The sequence below is a fragment of the Osmerus mordax genome, chromosome 4 (assembly GCF_038355195.1).
Source record: "Osmerus mordax isolate fOsmMor3 chromosome 4, fOsmMor3.pri, whole genome shotgun sequence".
Taxonomy (NCBI): Eukaryota; Metazoa; Chordata; class Actinopteri; order Osmeriformes; family Osmeridae; genus Osmerus; species Osmerus mordax.
Genome location: NC_090053.1, coordinates 951,122 through 965,796, shown reverse-complemented (window position 1 = coordinate 965,796; position 14,675 = coordinate 951,122). Strand labels below are relative to the sequence as shown.

Sequence of the window (14,675 nt, the reverse complement as noted above, 5' to 3'; positions counted from 1 at the left end):
GAGTTCCTGAACATTCAAAAATGCAACATGTCCCCAAATAATGTTGACTTTTGAGGTATTGTTCTCACCTTTACTCCAGTAACCTACATGACAAACTAAATATAGCCTATTCATGTTAACGTTTTGATTAACCTGCTCCAGATGGCGTCATCGGCTAATTACTTCATTAAATAGAATGCTGTTTAGAGGTTATTGTAATAATAGCTTATTCTTATCTGTTTGATTAGCTATATTACAGTAATATAAGTAATACTGGCATGCTATTCTTTTTTTTTATCAGCAACGTCTTTAAATTATTTTAATTAATTTAAAAAAAGACACCATCGTCATTGCCTTCACACATTTTCTTGTTTCACGTGTTGGGGGCGCTGTAGAGCATATTTCTTGAAATGCAAAGAATGGATAAAGGACCTCACGGAAAAATAACTTTCCTCGATTGTCCATGTTTAACGTCATGGAAATGCTTAGTCTTATTCCTTGCAGAACGGAAGAGAGTGGCTAGGACTTGCCTATGATGTGCTTCGTTGTCAGTCACAGTTTTTTTGTTGTTGGCTACTCCCTTCTTTTTTTCTAAGGTATCAAGATGAAGATGTGCAAGAACCTGTTTAACAAGGAAAATGGAGCAAGTTTCCAAAGGAATGTGGAGCAAAACTGAACTAGCACAAGGATAGCCTAACTACTCCTCCCTCAGCGTTTGCATTTGAAGCACCTTGTTATGGAATATAATATTTAGAGATCTCTAGATCATGTCTGTAGGATGTACGGCAAATCTGTTTTGGAATATTACATTACGCAATCGTAGCTCGAATCCCGTGGATTACAACGACCATACGATCTGAATTGCTTGTCGATGAAAACCGATGTTTGTAGGCTATTGCTTGGAGGAAAAAGTTTCCACACAGCATAAGATGATCAATGTTGTTTTCAAACATCCAAGCTTTGTCATCAACCTATTTTAAATAACTGGAACAAAAGAAGTGATTTTATGAAATTATGGAACGTTATCAGTAGGATTCTGAAACTGATACGTCCATTGTTGAGCACGGTCACCGCAGTAGGCTATATGAAGTTATTTTATAGCAGCTGGAAGAAGACATTTTAGCTAAAACCTACAAATCTATCGCTAAATAGGAAAAGCGTGTGTTTATGGACATAATGGTTTACGAAATGCTACATTCTGTTTTATGAAAGGTCAATACGATTATTTAAAGAGTAGGCTACTGTACTCTCTTCAGCTTTTGTGTAATCTGACCCTTCTGTTGGTTCCATTTGAGCTTTAAATCATTAATTTGAAAAAAACGTATGTCACACTTCAGAAAAGTGTTATGTGAGCATGCTGCGATTACATGAGAAGTAGCAGCATAATGATGATTTGAGGCAGGGTGCAATTTATGTGCAGATGCTTTTTCACAGCTTTTTATAGTCAAAATGTCAGTGAAAGCCAAGGCCCTTTACACTTTCCAAAGCGAAAACAAAGAAGAGATCAGCATCCAGGAGAATGAAGAGCTTGTTATCTTTAACGAGCACTCTGTGGATGGTTGGCTACAAGGGGAGAACAGTCGAGGGGAGAAAGGCCTCTTCCCTGCCTCCTATGTGGAGATCGTCCGTCCTCGATCCAACTCAAACCTGACAGACTGCTCCATAAGCCCAGCTGGTTCTCTAGGTAATGACTCCTCCTACTTCACCTCTGCCCCAAACACCCCATTTCACATGGAGCAGAGGTACTATGATGACGAGGACGACGACTGGGATGACTGGGACGACAGCTCCACCGTGGTGGAAGACGAATACCCCAGGAGGGGAAGTGGGGCGAACGGACATTCTCATCAGAACCCGCACTCCAACAACCCCAATGTCCACTACCGTGCTAAACCTTACATGGAGAGGCAGGACAGTATTTCCAGCTCGCGGAAGGGCAGCATGGTGGGCAGGAACTTGAACCGGTTCTCAAGCTTTGTGCGCTCAGGGGTAGAGGCGTTTGTATTGGGCGATGTCCCTATGATGGCCAAGATAGCTGAGTCATACACCATTGAGATGGGCCCAAAAGGGCCCCAGTGGAAAGAGAGCCCTCAGCCTTTCTCCTGTTCTGTGGAGGACCCTACCAAACAGACCAAGTTCAAAGGCATCAAGACCTATATATCTTACCGGGTCACCCCCAGCCATACAGGGCGACCTGTCTACCGCCGGTACAAGCACTTCGATTGGCTATACAACCGTCTGCTGCATAAGTTCACCGTCATCTCTGTGCCTCACCTGCCGGAAAAACAGGCCACAGGACGTTTTGAGGAGGACTTCATCGAGAAGCGCAAAAGACGGTTGGTCATCTGGATGGACCACATGACCAGTCATCCTATCCTTTCACAGTACGAGGGCTTGGAACACTTCCTCATGTGTGCTGATGACAAGCAGTGGAAGCTGGGAAAGCGGCGGGCGGAGAAAGATGAGATGGTGGGTGCCCACTTCATGCTGACCTTTCAGATACCCAACGAGCACCAGGACCTGCAGGATGTGGAGGAGCGAGTGGACACCTTCAAGTCCTTTGCTAGGAAGATGGATGAAAGCGTCATGCAGCTGACCCACGTCGCCTCAGAACTGGTTCGAAAACACCTTGGTGGCTTCAGGAAAGAGTTTCAGCGCCTGGGAAATGCGTTCCAGTCCATCAGCCAGGCGTTCGTGCTTGACCCTCCTCACAGCTCGGATGCCCTCAACAATGCCATTTCACACACAGGCCGCACTTATGAGAACATTGGGGAGATGTTTGCAGAGCAACCGAAGTATGATCTCTTCCACATGCTGGACAGACTGTCACTCTACCAAGGCCTGCTTGCAAATTTCCCAGACATAATTCATCTGCAAAAAGGTAATGTGCCCTAGTGAAATTGATAGTCCTTTTTAGTTTAGGCTGTAGTTACTCTGAACATCCTTCATTGTTATCATGGAGGATTGAAAAGTAAATCGAACTCGAAGCAGACAGGTTCCATCACTTCAGTAGTTTGGTCTTGTGTGCAGGGTGATACTTGGATCTTGGATTAAATGAAAAAAGTCCACACTACTGCTTCCTCCTATTGTCCAATTCCATCTCCTCAATTAGCCCTGGTCCAAGAAAAAAAAGCAAAGAAATATGAAACTTACAAACAGGGTAGACTATGCCCAAAGTTCAAGTTAACTCACAAATAATATCAAACTGTGGTTAAATACCAATAGGGCCCCATAAGTTGCAACTGAAATTAAACCAACAAACAAGTTTAAGTAGTCATACAATGACACAGTATTTTCCACTTGGAAACTGCATGACTGTATTTAGATTCATTTGTTGGTTTATTTTCAGTTGCAACTTATCTCTATTGGTTTCATTAGGCCTATACCTGGTAAATAAAATTAAGTGCTTAAATGTGCTGGTCTGAATGGGATCGAAGTCTTGATTGAAACATCTGCTTTGCACAAAGCAGATTTTCACTATAACATTTTAACAGGATACCTGAACTTGTCCTATACTGCATTAGACTACACTCAGAAAAGTATCACATTTTTTCGTGCTACCAACTTGTATAAAAGCCTATACCTGTTCCCAGCATCTGGTAAGACTATCCTGCAGAATATGTTTTTATGGAAGTTTCAAGTACTCTTAAGTCAAGGCACAGGAATGTACTGGTCTGGCACGTGCAATCCTAAATCTGCTTAGTCAGGAATCCTCTAGCATGCAAGCAGGCACCTGTATAATGTGAAGTAACATGAACACTTCAGTCATTCCCTGTCCATATTGTTGAAATGCAAAAAGTATTTGGCGGTTGTCCACAGCTCCATATCAAAGCTGCATGTTTGATCTCAGATCAAACTGCTATCAGGTGCTTTGTGCCGGAAGGGAGAGGAGGCGCTAACTCAATCAGGATTGTGCACATTTCTTTTGTATTAGTTGTTTGCGTAATAGGTTCACATTTGCAGGCCACACCCAACTGCAAAAAACTGAGAAAACTTGGTCTCTACTGCAGTTTGAGATGAGAATTTGATGGTTACCCCTTCTTTATTTGTTGATCCATGAACAAAACCATGACCCCCTCTCAATTTCTCCCTCACTGCTCACAGGTACTAAGGACTTTACTTTGTCTCAGTCAGTCCTTTTCTTTCCCCCTCCCCACTTCTGTGAGAATCCTGTGTGTCCAGTCGTGCGAAATTGCAAGCTTTTCGATGGTGTAGCTGACTAAAGTGGTGTTAATGAGAGGTGGTTGTGTGTGTGAGTGTGTGTGTGTGTGTGTGAGTCGAAACCCCTGTCTGATCCCCGGGGTTGGGTAGTCGAATGAGGAAGTGATATTGACTTGCGACGTCATGACATCTGTGACTAGTACATTGACATCAGATACTAAGTTCGGCTCAGCTGACTCACTCCTGTATCCCTCCGGCCCACACCGTTCGAACACGCGTGATATGTGCACATACTTCACGCTCCTGCTTCAGTCCGCCCACCTGCATCATGAGGGCATATTACCATCAGCCTTGGAGCTGGAATCAGTGCAAGCTGTTAGACTGCTAGAAGACAAAAGGCATGTCCATTGTTGTCGTCAAAAACTGCCTTCACTTTGATTGGTTCTCTAATACTGATCATTGATACTGTACCCCCTTTAGCCTACATGTAACTGAACAAATGCTTGTCAATCTTAAATAAGTGGTTTGTTCATTTTGAAATGGCGGTAAAGTTAACATAGTCTGACCTCATGCTGTAGACGTTTGTGCTGAAATGTACCCACTGCATCAACGATGACGATAACACCAGTTGATGATAAGACTAAAAGCCTGTTTGCTTATTGCTGCAGCTCAGGTTTATTAGCTGTGACTGAGAGCTTTGCTTGATGTGATACATGTTCCTCAGAATGAAATCCAGCTGTGACAACATACCAGACACACAGCCTTGTGATTCACCACGCATGTAGGCTACACATCTCCTCTCACTGTGTACTGACTACCACCACCGTCTGAACTCTGATATTGTTGTATGTGTGAACTTGTGGAACATCTCGGGTGTGGTGTGGTGAGCTCAGTATGGCACTAATAAAGCAGGGCTGGGTAGGACAGGCAGGGCTGGGTAGGACAGGCAGGGCTGGGTAGGACAGGCAGGGCTGGGTAGGACAGGCAGGGCTGGGTAGGACAGGCAGGGCTGGGTAGGACAGGCAGGGCAGGGTAGGACAGGCTCGAGAGAGACTATTTTTCAGTTTTCTCGTACCTAACCACCTTCTCACTGTCGTTCTTTTTTCAACTCCCTTTTCTGTTTCTTTGTTTCTCATTCCCTCATTTCCCCTATCCTTGAAGGTGTTGCTTTATCTTTAGGTCTAGTTTTCTTTCACGGTCCCACTGGTTGGTCTGTCAGGGCAGGCTGTCTGTGTGACTTACATTTACATTTAGTCATTTAGCAGACGCTCTTATCCAGAGCGACTTACAGTAAGTACAGGGACATTCCCCCGAGGCAAGTAGGGTGAAGTGCCTTGCCCAAGGACACAACGTCAGTTGGCTTGACAGGGAATCGAACTGGCAACCTTCGGATAACTAGCCCGATTCCCTCACCGCTCAGCCACCTGACTCCTTTAGACTTCAATTCTAAAGGAATAGATCAAGTCTGGTCCATACAATGACTTGAGCATTGAAGTCTTTTGAGCTTGGGCCAGATCTGATCCTATAGTTGGAGCTTGATCAAAGCATGAAAACAGTTCTAGACAGATGTGACCATGAGGACTGGGAGTTCACATATCAATTTCATTGTCTGACATGAGAAATACTGAATCTGATTGGTGTTACTGAAACAGTTGCCAAAATACAATTGCCAAAATAAGCCATTTCAGACAAAACACTTTTAACAGGTTGTGAATTGCCCGTCGCTTTCCTTGGTATGACTAATGCAGTGAGTTTACATGTAGGCTTAATTGCATTAACACTTAAATTAAGTCCCAAACATTTGTCAATCTGTTTACTAAGTAAAACAATCCTGTGGTTGCAAATAGCTGTACTTTGTTCCTCTTCACTGTTTCCTTCAGTGAGGAAAACCACCTTCTGAAGTCCAAACAGAGAAACAAGACGGGAGATTGCAAAACTGATTCGCCCGCACATTCCGTTTTAGCACATCTAGTTGGCCTATCATGTTCACAGCCAGATGGAGGCTCACAGAGACTTTACTGCATTCAGTTGTGCTCTTTCTGCCTTTTCTGTTCTCTTCCTTTATGTATTCAACTCCAAACTTTAAACTCTAGGTTATGGTGGTTTTTCTTTCTTATAAGCTGTCTTAACCAAACCTTAGCACATTTCACTATGATTCCTATTGCCACAGAATTAAAGCCAACGGGACTACACTGAGGATCTCTTCTCACTCGGTCTCTCCTAGCATATGTGCCTTTTTAAATGGAAAAAAACCCATTGATTATGAGGTTGGCTGTCCAGAGAAATGTGCTTCTAGCGGAAACAGCCTTGCGCCCGAATTAAAGCTTTGTGGTGCTTTGCAGCCAGTGGATCCATTCATTTAGGTGGGTGTAGGTGTACTTCTATTGGCATATATGAAGCCCTCTGTGACATTGCTTTCATCAAGCCTGAATATGCTACTAATGACATACAAAAAGATATAGGGAACAGTGTTGATGGTTTGCTGACATGTTTGTGTTTTGCCATGCATCGGAAGAGAAGCTGCATCATTTGGTATGAAAATGTGTTTAGTGGGGATTGCTGTGTTGCTGGTTGGTGCACGTAAACCTAGCAGTGATCTGCACAATTTACAGACAGCAGGACAGAGGAAGAAAAGATTAGTTCTAGGAAGGATCATCCACCTATGTGTTGTCATGACAGCAAATTCCTTAGAGTGCAGCAGTGTGGGTAACCATAGTATTGCTTTGGTTCATCGAGACCTTAAATACTATCAAATTGAATCTGACTGTCTGCTCTTCAATCTCCCAGTGTATCAATACCAAGCCCAAAGTAGTGGAGCACAGAGCCAAACTAAAAAGTGGGTCACTGTCCAGATACTTTGTGTCAAATACATTTAGTTCTTACAAAATATCAGATAACACATATTTTTCATCCCAAAAAGCTTGTGAAAATCTATCCATTATTCATTTTCAAGTTCAAGTATCTTTTGTTGGTTGCTGCTGAAGACGTATTTGATAGTACCCAATTGCTCTGAAAGTGCAAAGTCAATGAAAGGAATAGTTATGAGTTCAAGACAAATCAATGTATTTATTATGTGTGGTGCAGGTGTCTGTTACACTCAAGTTGAGTATCACAGAAGACTGGACAACGAATACAGGAAATCAAGAGAGTATATGGTATCACAATATGGGAGGTTACAAAACGGTAGCCTTTCGCAGGCACTGAAAAAGGACACTGTATGCTAGATAGCTTTTGTTAGGTCTCTAGATAGGGCTCCTAGAAATGGCCTTGTCACTCCTTCTATTTTCCTCATTCAAGGTTGCATGGCATTATACACTTTGGTAATATTGTGACCTCTGACTTACATCAGCGACACAGGCATTTCCTAGGCACACCTTAAAAAGACCCAACTTATGGCTATGCAGGCATATTAAAACAGAATAATAACAGTTTATCAATGATACAAGAAACATAATTAATAGATGGACATTGCAAAATATTTTTATTATATTACAGTATTTTTGTATAGATCAAACACTGTTTATTGTATTCTGAACACTATCTTTAGTTTTTGTTAACTGATCAATGGTTTAAGGCAGGGGTCCCCAAACCTTTTTCAGCGATGGCCAGATAATTTTTCCTTTCTTTAATGTGGGGCTGGGTCGGTCTGTAACAGCAAATGACATGGGCTGGAATGACTACCAGTATTATTGTGGAGATTTTATTATGATTTTAAATGTATTTATTATGCTAGATTAGTTTATTTTGTTATGCACCATACATCCGTACATATCAAGGTATATATAGCCTATTAAAAGAGCATTATTACTATCGCAATGACCTTTTTTCATATTCATTGCTATTGAAATCAAAACATTTAAAGTTCACACTGATTTAATATGCATACGTAAGTAAATGGCATGTAGAAGTCTGGAAATGGTGATTCTGTCTTTCCCATCTCATCTCCCGTCCCCGTAGGGCAGACCCTTTGTCCGCTTCCCTCCTATCTGGTAATGCACATTCTCCCCTCATGTGGAAAACAATACATTAATGTAGGTCAACTAAACACTACAGACTGTTTAACATGGCTTCCACTGTCACAACAGGGAAGTGCACTAGATGCCTGTCAAACATTCAAATGAGCGATCTTAATGTGGCTTTTCTGACAGAAACCAGTGTCTAGATTCAAGTTGAGGCACAATCTCACGACTTGCAGTCTGGCCTATTGCCACCCTGTTGCTGCTGTGTTCCATACTTACTGAGTGATGTCATCGCAGGGAGGGCCGAATGTGGCAACAACTTGATTTCCTTCAGCAATAGAGAGGAGTTTAGTGAGCCTCCATAGCTTTGCTAAGATCACATCATTTTTTGTTTCTGTTTCCTCCTGTGCATTTGCTTGCTGCTCAGGCTCTGTTGTCTGGTGATCCTTGATGAATGACTATGTTACGATAAAGGTGCCTAACAAAAAGTTTGTTCAAGGTTTTCCAAGTCTACATACACCCATACAGGTCTAGTTCCAGTATAAGATTCACAAGCAGATTCCATGAGGAATTAGATTAAAAATAGCACCTTTACACTGGACTAATACAGACGGAATGTTTGGCTTGTGGTGGATGAGTTCAGGTGCAATCTCTGAGCCCTGCTTCGTTTGGGGTTTGCTGGAACCTAAAGAACATACCTTCTGTTTTCAAAGTGACGGTCTCTATCTGCCAACCTCAATTATGTCCAATCACACTACCTAGATAATGTGTTTGCCCTCTGCCGCTATGTGACAGAGGTCACTTGTTTACTAAGCTTGGAAGTTCTTAGTGCACTGCACTTGCAAGGGAGGGGACCTCCAGAGTAACTTCTCCAGCTAGACATTACTGACGTGCTCCCGTCCTGCAGGTGCGTTTGCCAAGGTGAAGGAGAGCCAGAGGATGAGTGATGAAGGGAAGATGGAGCAAGACGAGGCGGATGGTGTTCGCAAGCGCTGCCGAACGGTGGGGTTTGCTTTGCAAGCTGAGATGAACCACTTCCATCGGCGCCGGGAAGTGGACTTCAAGGAGATGATGCAGGCCTACCTCAAAGAGCAGATCGCCTTCTATCAGCGCGTGGGCCAGCAGCTGGAACGCACCCTGCACATGTACGACACCCTGTAGAGCAACATGTACGACACCCTGTAGAGCAACATGTATGACACCCTGTAGAGCGAAGGTCGTGCCCATGTCTGTCTGGTTAACAGTGACTGCCCTGTCCAAATATCATTCATGGTTTTCTAACCAGCCTTACAATACTGGGAATTGGGTTTTGGATATGGTTGAACAATGCAATCACAACACAATGGTAGCATTTTTTTAAGAGGTTGACAGCTTATAACTAGAAAATCTTACCCTAACCCTATTTTACTTGTTAGAGGCAAAGTGTGAGTTTCATGCCAGATGTGAGAGATTTGGCATCCCAGATGGATAACGCCTCCCAGACATAGAACATGTAGCTTGTTTTTGCATACATTTCCAGGGAGTGTCATGTTATGCACATTTTCTGTTCAAGGCATTTAGAAGAATCTTTATAGGCTCCAGTTAGCATTAGCCCTCCAAACTTTGAACCAGCTATTTACAGCAGCAAAAACTTCACAAAACCCACATTATGACTGTCTTTCAGGCCTTGGGTCACAATTTCTTATACAAAAGCACTGGCCAAACGTAACAAATAGATGGAGTAAATTATTTACTTGTGATGTTTAATTCTGTCACATCAGGAAGTACGTGATTATGTGCATTGAATTACCTGCAGTTTGATTTAAATCAAATGGTTGGTGACACTATGAACACTTGAATCTCAAGGTATGGGTGAAGTGGGCTTTTCAGGGACAAGTGGATGTAAATATGAGTCGTGATTTACTAACATTTCTCATATTCCACATCCACTTAAACCTAGAAAACACAACTCCCCATACCCATAATCCACTTGTGTAATAACTTAGTTATATCATACTGTACTTTGTAATTTCGTAGCAGTTCGATATAACTTATTATTACCACAGGTTTTACAATGTAGTTGCTTGGTGTAAGGCTTTATAATGTGTTCTGCTATACTAGTACATGAAACGCCCAAAAGCCACAACACAAGCTCTGTTAAAAAAAGTAGATTCTGGTATGTTACCCTCATGCAGTGCGGTGATCAAGTAATATGTGGAAAAGTTGTATTTCTTGGCAGGGACCATTTACAGTTTAAATACAAACATTATGATGCTTGAAGAGAACAACTAAGGGCTCAGCTGATTGGATGATGTAGCCTTACTGTCTTTGTCCTCAAGTTCATATCCTAGACAAGCCAGGATTGTGCCTGTTGAAGGTTAGTGGGTTACAAGCAACTGTAGGAGCTTCAGGTTAATTAGTAGGGCTGTCAACTACAATTTGAGGGCAAGGTGGAGGATTTGACTGCGGATCAAGAGCTTGCAGGTCCAAATGCCCACCTGTGTGTTGCTGTTGGACCTGAATGTTGCTTTATAACACGTGCTTCAGAAGAAATCCAGTTCTTGCTCAGCAACAGGCCACCCTGAAACTCCCCCCAACTTCTAAAAATGATTCTACAGTCTAGCTTTGTGTTCTTCAACCTGAAGCTACCAAGTGAAAACTTGAATAATGTAGTACAAGGAATACATTTGAGATAAGCATGTCAGCTTTGGTGGTTACCTTTGACAGCCCTAATAATTACAAATATAATGTTCTTTGTGTGGTTTTAGTTAAAGAAGTGCCTTAAGAAACCAAGGCATGTTGTGTGTGTATGGGTTCAAGACTTCATCTGATTCTTCTTTTTTGAAGAAAAATGGAGCCCTGAATTTCCTGTTCTTCAGTTTGCACAGTTCTTTAACTGGTGGACCTGTGTGTGTGCATCAGAGAGAACAAGTTGAGAGTGCATACAGGGGAATGTGTACAGAATGCTGTAGGTCCAAATTAAACCAGTCTGTTAATAACCTAATAATGATTCCAAACAAATGATTGTCTCCAAATATATAATATACTGATTGGTTTTTATCAAAGTAAACATCATATAGGAATGTGTGGTTTAGTTTTTTTCAGGTTTATATGAACCAATCAGTTAAGGTGTATCCACAACCTAAGACAGCTCCACATTCAAGTTATTTCATGTATTGCGCAACAGTTCAAGTCATATTTCTCTACCAGGTATGTGATTATTTAACGAGTTATTTTCTTTTGTGCTGTTTAGCATTATTATTAGTATTATGCAAAGTGTTCTTAGACTACAGAATATGTGTCCTGTCTGATCATGTGCATTGCTTTTAAATGATCAGCTCTTATTTCCAGTTATACACATATTGTAGTTAAAACAATCCAAAAAAAACAATAATAGATGGAAGTGCATTAATTATATGTTTAAAATTCATTCTGTGTAGAATTGTAACAGTCACACCTGCCAAGATACCCCATGTCAGCTCTGGGAATGGTCTACATGGTTCACATTCCCAGGTGGGTGACGACATTCCAGGTGTTGAATCTCTTCAAATCTTTTTTTTCTTTTCTTTTACCTTTTCTTCTGTTGTCTCTCTTTGCACAGTTGTGTTGCTCTAAGACCAAAGTAACCCCATTACTTTCCACTGGACTTTTTTTTTATGCTGAAGGGTCTTAATTGTCTATTGTTAACTCCCTCGATTCTTAAGAAAGTATTTTTTCTCATTCGCTATTTTAATGCAAATGTGAGGTTAAAAAAAAAACTTTGAAATGGGAGATGAGATGGATTTTCTTGACATTTGCAAAACATGTTGTCTTTTTTACGACAACCACTGGCAGCCTGATAATAATGACATTCTCTAAATGTTGACAGTAATTTAGTGTTTGGTGAGGGGAAGCATTTTCTGGTTGCACACATGATTTAATCTTGAAGAGGATGTGTGAAATGGGGGCTGATACATGTTTATCAGAGGAAGAGGACTAGTGTTACAGTTGGAGGCTCTACATTTTAATAAAAGAAATATAATGATGTGTTTTGTTCATCTCTGCAGTAGTGTGTTGGGTGTATTTATTTATTTTTACCTACAAATATACGCTGTAAAAATCAATCAATGAATGGGTTCATCTTTGCAGGATACAGACACATTCACACAGTAGTTTTCAAAGCGGTTGTCCTAATACTTCTTTAAAAAAACAGAAGTATATGCAGCTGACTGTCTAGCCGTTACCAGTCTGCAAAGCTATGAGATGTGCCAGCAGTTTTCTATAAAAGCACTGCATGCTGGGAAGTGCATAGAAACTGCACTGGAGGCCAAGCTGCTTTAGGTATTTCAACAGAATTGCCTGGGGAACGCTACAAAGAGATTCTTTAATGTAGTGCACTTACTGAGAGTTGGCTGGGAAATACAAACAGGCCTAATGTAGGCTTAATATAACTAAATAATAAGTAGTCTTTGTTGTAAACCAATACAATATGAACACCATGATTGTACATGAGCATTAACCCCCCTGCTACACACACACAGCACACACAGTGGCATCCTAGTTATTAAAGCCACCCCACCCGCATTTGACCACAGACCTACGCCTCTGAGATAATATAATAAACAAACAGCATGGCAGGCTGTCCTGACAGATGCTGTAAAGATATGGTCATGCATGTCATGATCTGCACCAGCGTCTTGCAAAACCACAACAGATGGTCATGGCCATGACACAGGGCGCTTGTTCTACTTCTCTTCCAACACTACTGTAGTCATTAGCAGAAATGAGCAAAAATATACCCATATCCTTTTTCCTCTCTGTTTCTAAATCTAAACTTTGTATCATTATCCCAGGGCAACATCCACTTGTATTCTTACTGTTTACAAATGAGTTGAAAACAATACTTTAAACTACATGTTACACTGTCAGTCAACAGGAGTAAACCACTGCCGTTTCCTCTTGGGTATATCTTTTATTAAATCTGTGTTGATTTACTGTTATTTGCTAACCAGGAAGCACAGTGTGGAAATGATCTGTACTGCTTTGGTTTTCATCTCTATAATTCTGTGCAACGTAATCACAACCTCTGGCAGTCTCTCTCCCTCTCCTTCACCCAGCAAACTGTTATTGACTGTTTGTGGAGAAGGGGCATCTATTTAAACCACACAGATGTATGGATATTCCATGGAACCTAGAGGGGTCATGTGACATTCTAGGGATAAGGGGTCATTGACCAGTGTGGCTCCAGCTTTCTTCTGTAAAATTCCAGTATTAAGTATGTAATTGCGCTTGAATTTGTGAAGTAGAAATCCTGACACTTAAACATCTCCCTTGAGTTTATATCCTGAAGTGATGTAATCACCAGACTCCAGAGACGCTGTTGAGAGGCATCGTCTGAGTTTTTTTGTTCACAAAAAGCAAAACATTTTTTACATTTGAAGCATTTAAATGGAGAAGCAAGTTGTATTTCCTCACTGAAACCTATACTAAACATTTTGAACGAGTGACTGGATGTGCCAAACAGACACACAAGTCTCCAGGGACAACTTCCAACTTTGACTCCTCTTTCATTGGACGTTCCGCTTCGCTCTGTGTCAGACAAGAAGTTCTCTCTAGAGACAGCATCCACTTCCTCAGAACACAGAGTCTGCATTCCTGCGATCCTGTCTGACCGTTGTAAACAACATTCCAGCTTGGGAAAGATGCCACAGCACTGTGGTTAAACTAATAATTTATTATTTGACATATTTTTCCTCAAATATAATATTTTAATATAATATAATATATTTCCTCATATTCTTCCTCAAATGAGTTCCCTGAAAAATGACAGTGGGGATCGTCACATGATTACCATGTGGACATGTTTGTATGTTTAAACGTTTTCGAAGTACGTATTTCCTGTCTTTTTCTGTTTTCCTAATCACCGGACACTTTTTCATTTGTGGTACGCGGCGCACAGACAGACAGAAATACACGCCCACGTTGTTTTCAGTCTCTTTAACTACTAACAGGAGATGTACTGTCTGCGCAGGGCAAATGCTAACATGTGTGGTCTTTGGACAGTGCGGACTGAAGGGGAGTGATCTTGTTCTCAAATATACCTTTAAATTGATATAGCATTGGACATCCAGTTACCTCCCCAGCACTTTACTTTTAGTAAACTTATTACGTATTACAAGCTATTAAATATAATTAAATTCTGAATTAAGGTGTTGGTATCACATTAAGACATTGTAAAAGTACACATTGAATGGCATTCATTTTAAATTACTTGGGAAATGCATAGGAGGTGTGAATCCACCACTGGGCTTAGTGTCTCACTAATGTATGGACCACCTCTAGCTTCAGTAGACTATGTCGACAGCCTAAGTGGATTCCCAGAAGTGCTCTCTTCCAGCTTCATAGCTCCAGATCTTGTCCTGTCTGCTCTCCCCTAACCCCTTCATCCTCAATCAGCTGGCATCAGGGACAACACAGCCCAGATCAGAAGAGTCAAACCCTGTGCTCTACTCAGGGCGTCCACCCTGGTCATTTCCTGCCAAACCCATTCTCTTGCTCCTGGCCCTCTTCATGTGTTTGGGGGTGGGGGGGTGTTATGTTAGATTGAGTTGTGCTTTT

At 41.5% G+C, this 14,675-nt stretch overlaps 1 protein-coding gene across 1 annotated transcript; it reads left to right on the top strand.

Annotated features, from left to right (window-relative positions):
* The first annotated feature begins 558 nt into the window (after nt 1–558).
* On the top strand, nt 559–12,123 carry snx33 (sorting nexin 33). The gene is made up of 2 exons (XM_067235391.1): nt 559–2,860; nt 9,007–12,123. Exons 1-2 carry the CDS (start codon nt 1,429–1,431, stop codon nt 9,258–9,260), a joined length of 1,686 nt encoding a protein of 561 aa, XP_067091492.1. The 5' UTR covers nt 559–1,428; the 3' UTR covers nt 9,261–12,123.
* The last annotated feature ends 2,552 nt before the right edge of the window (nt 12,124–14,675 follow it).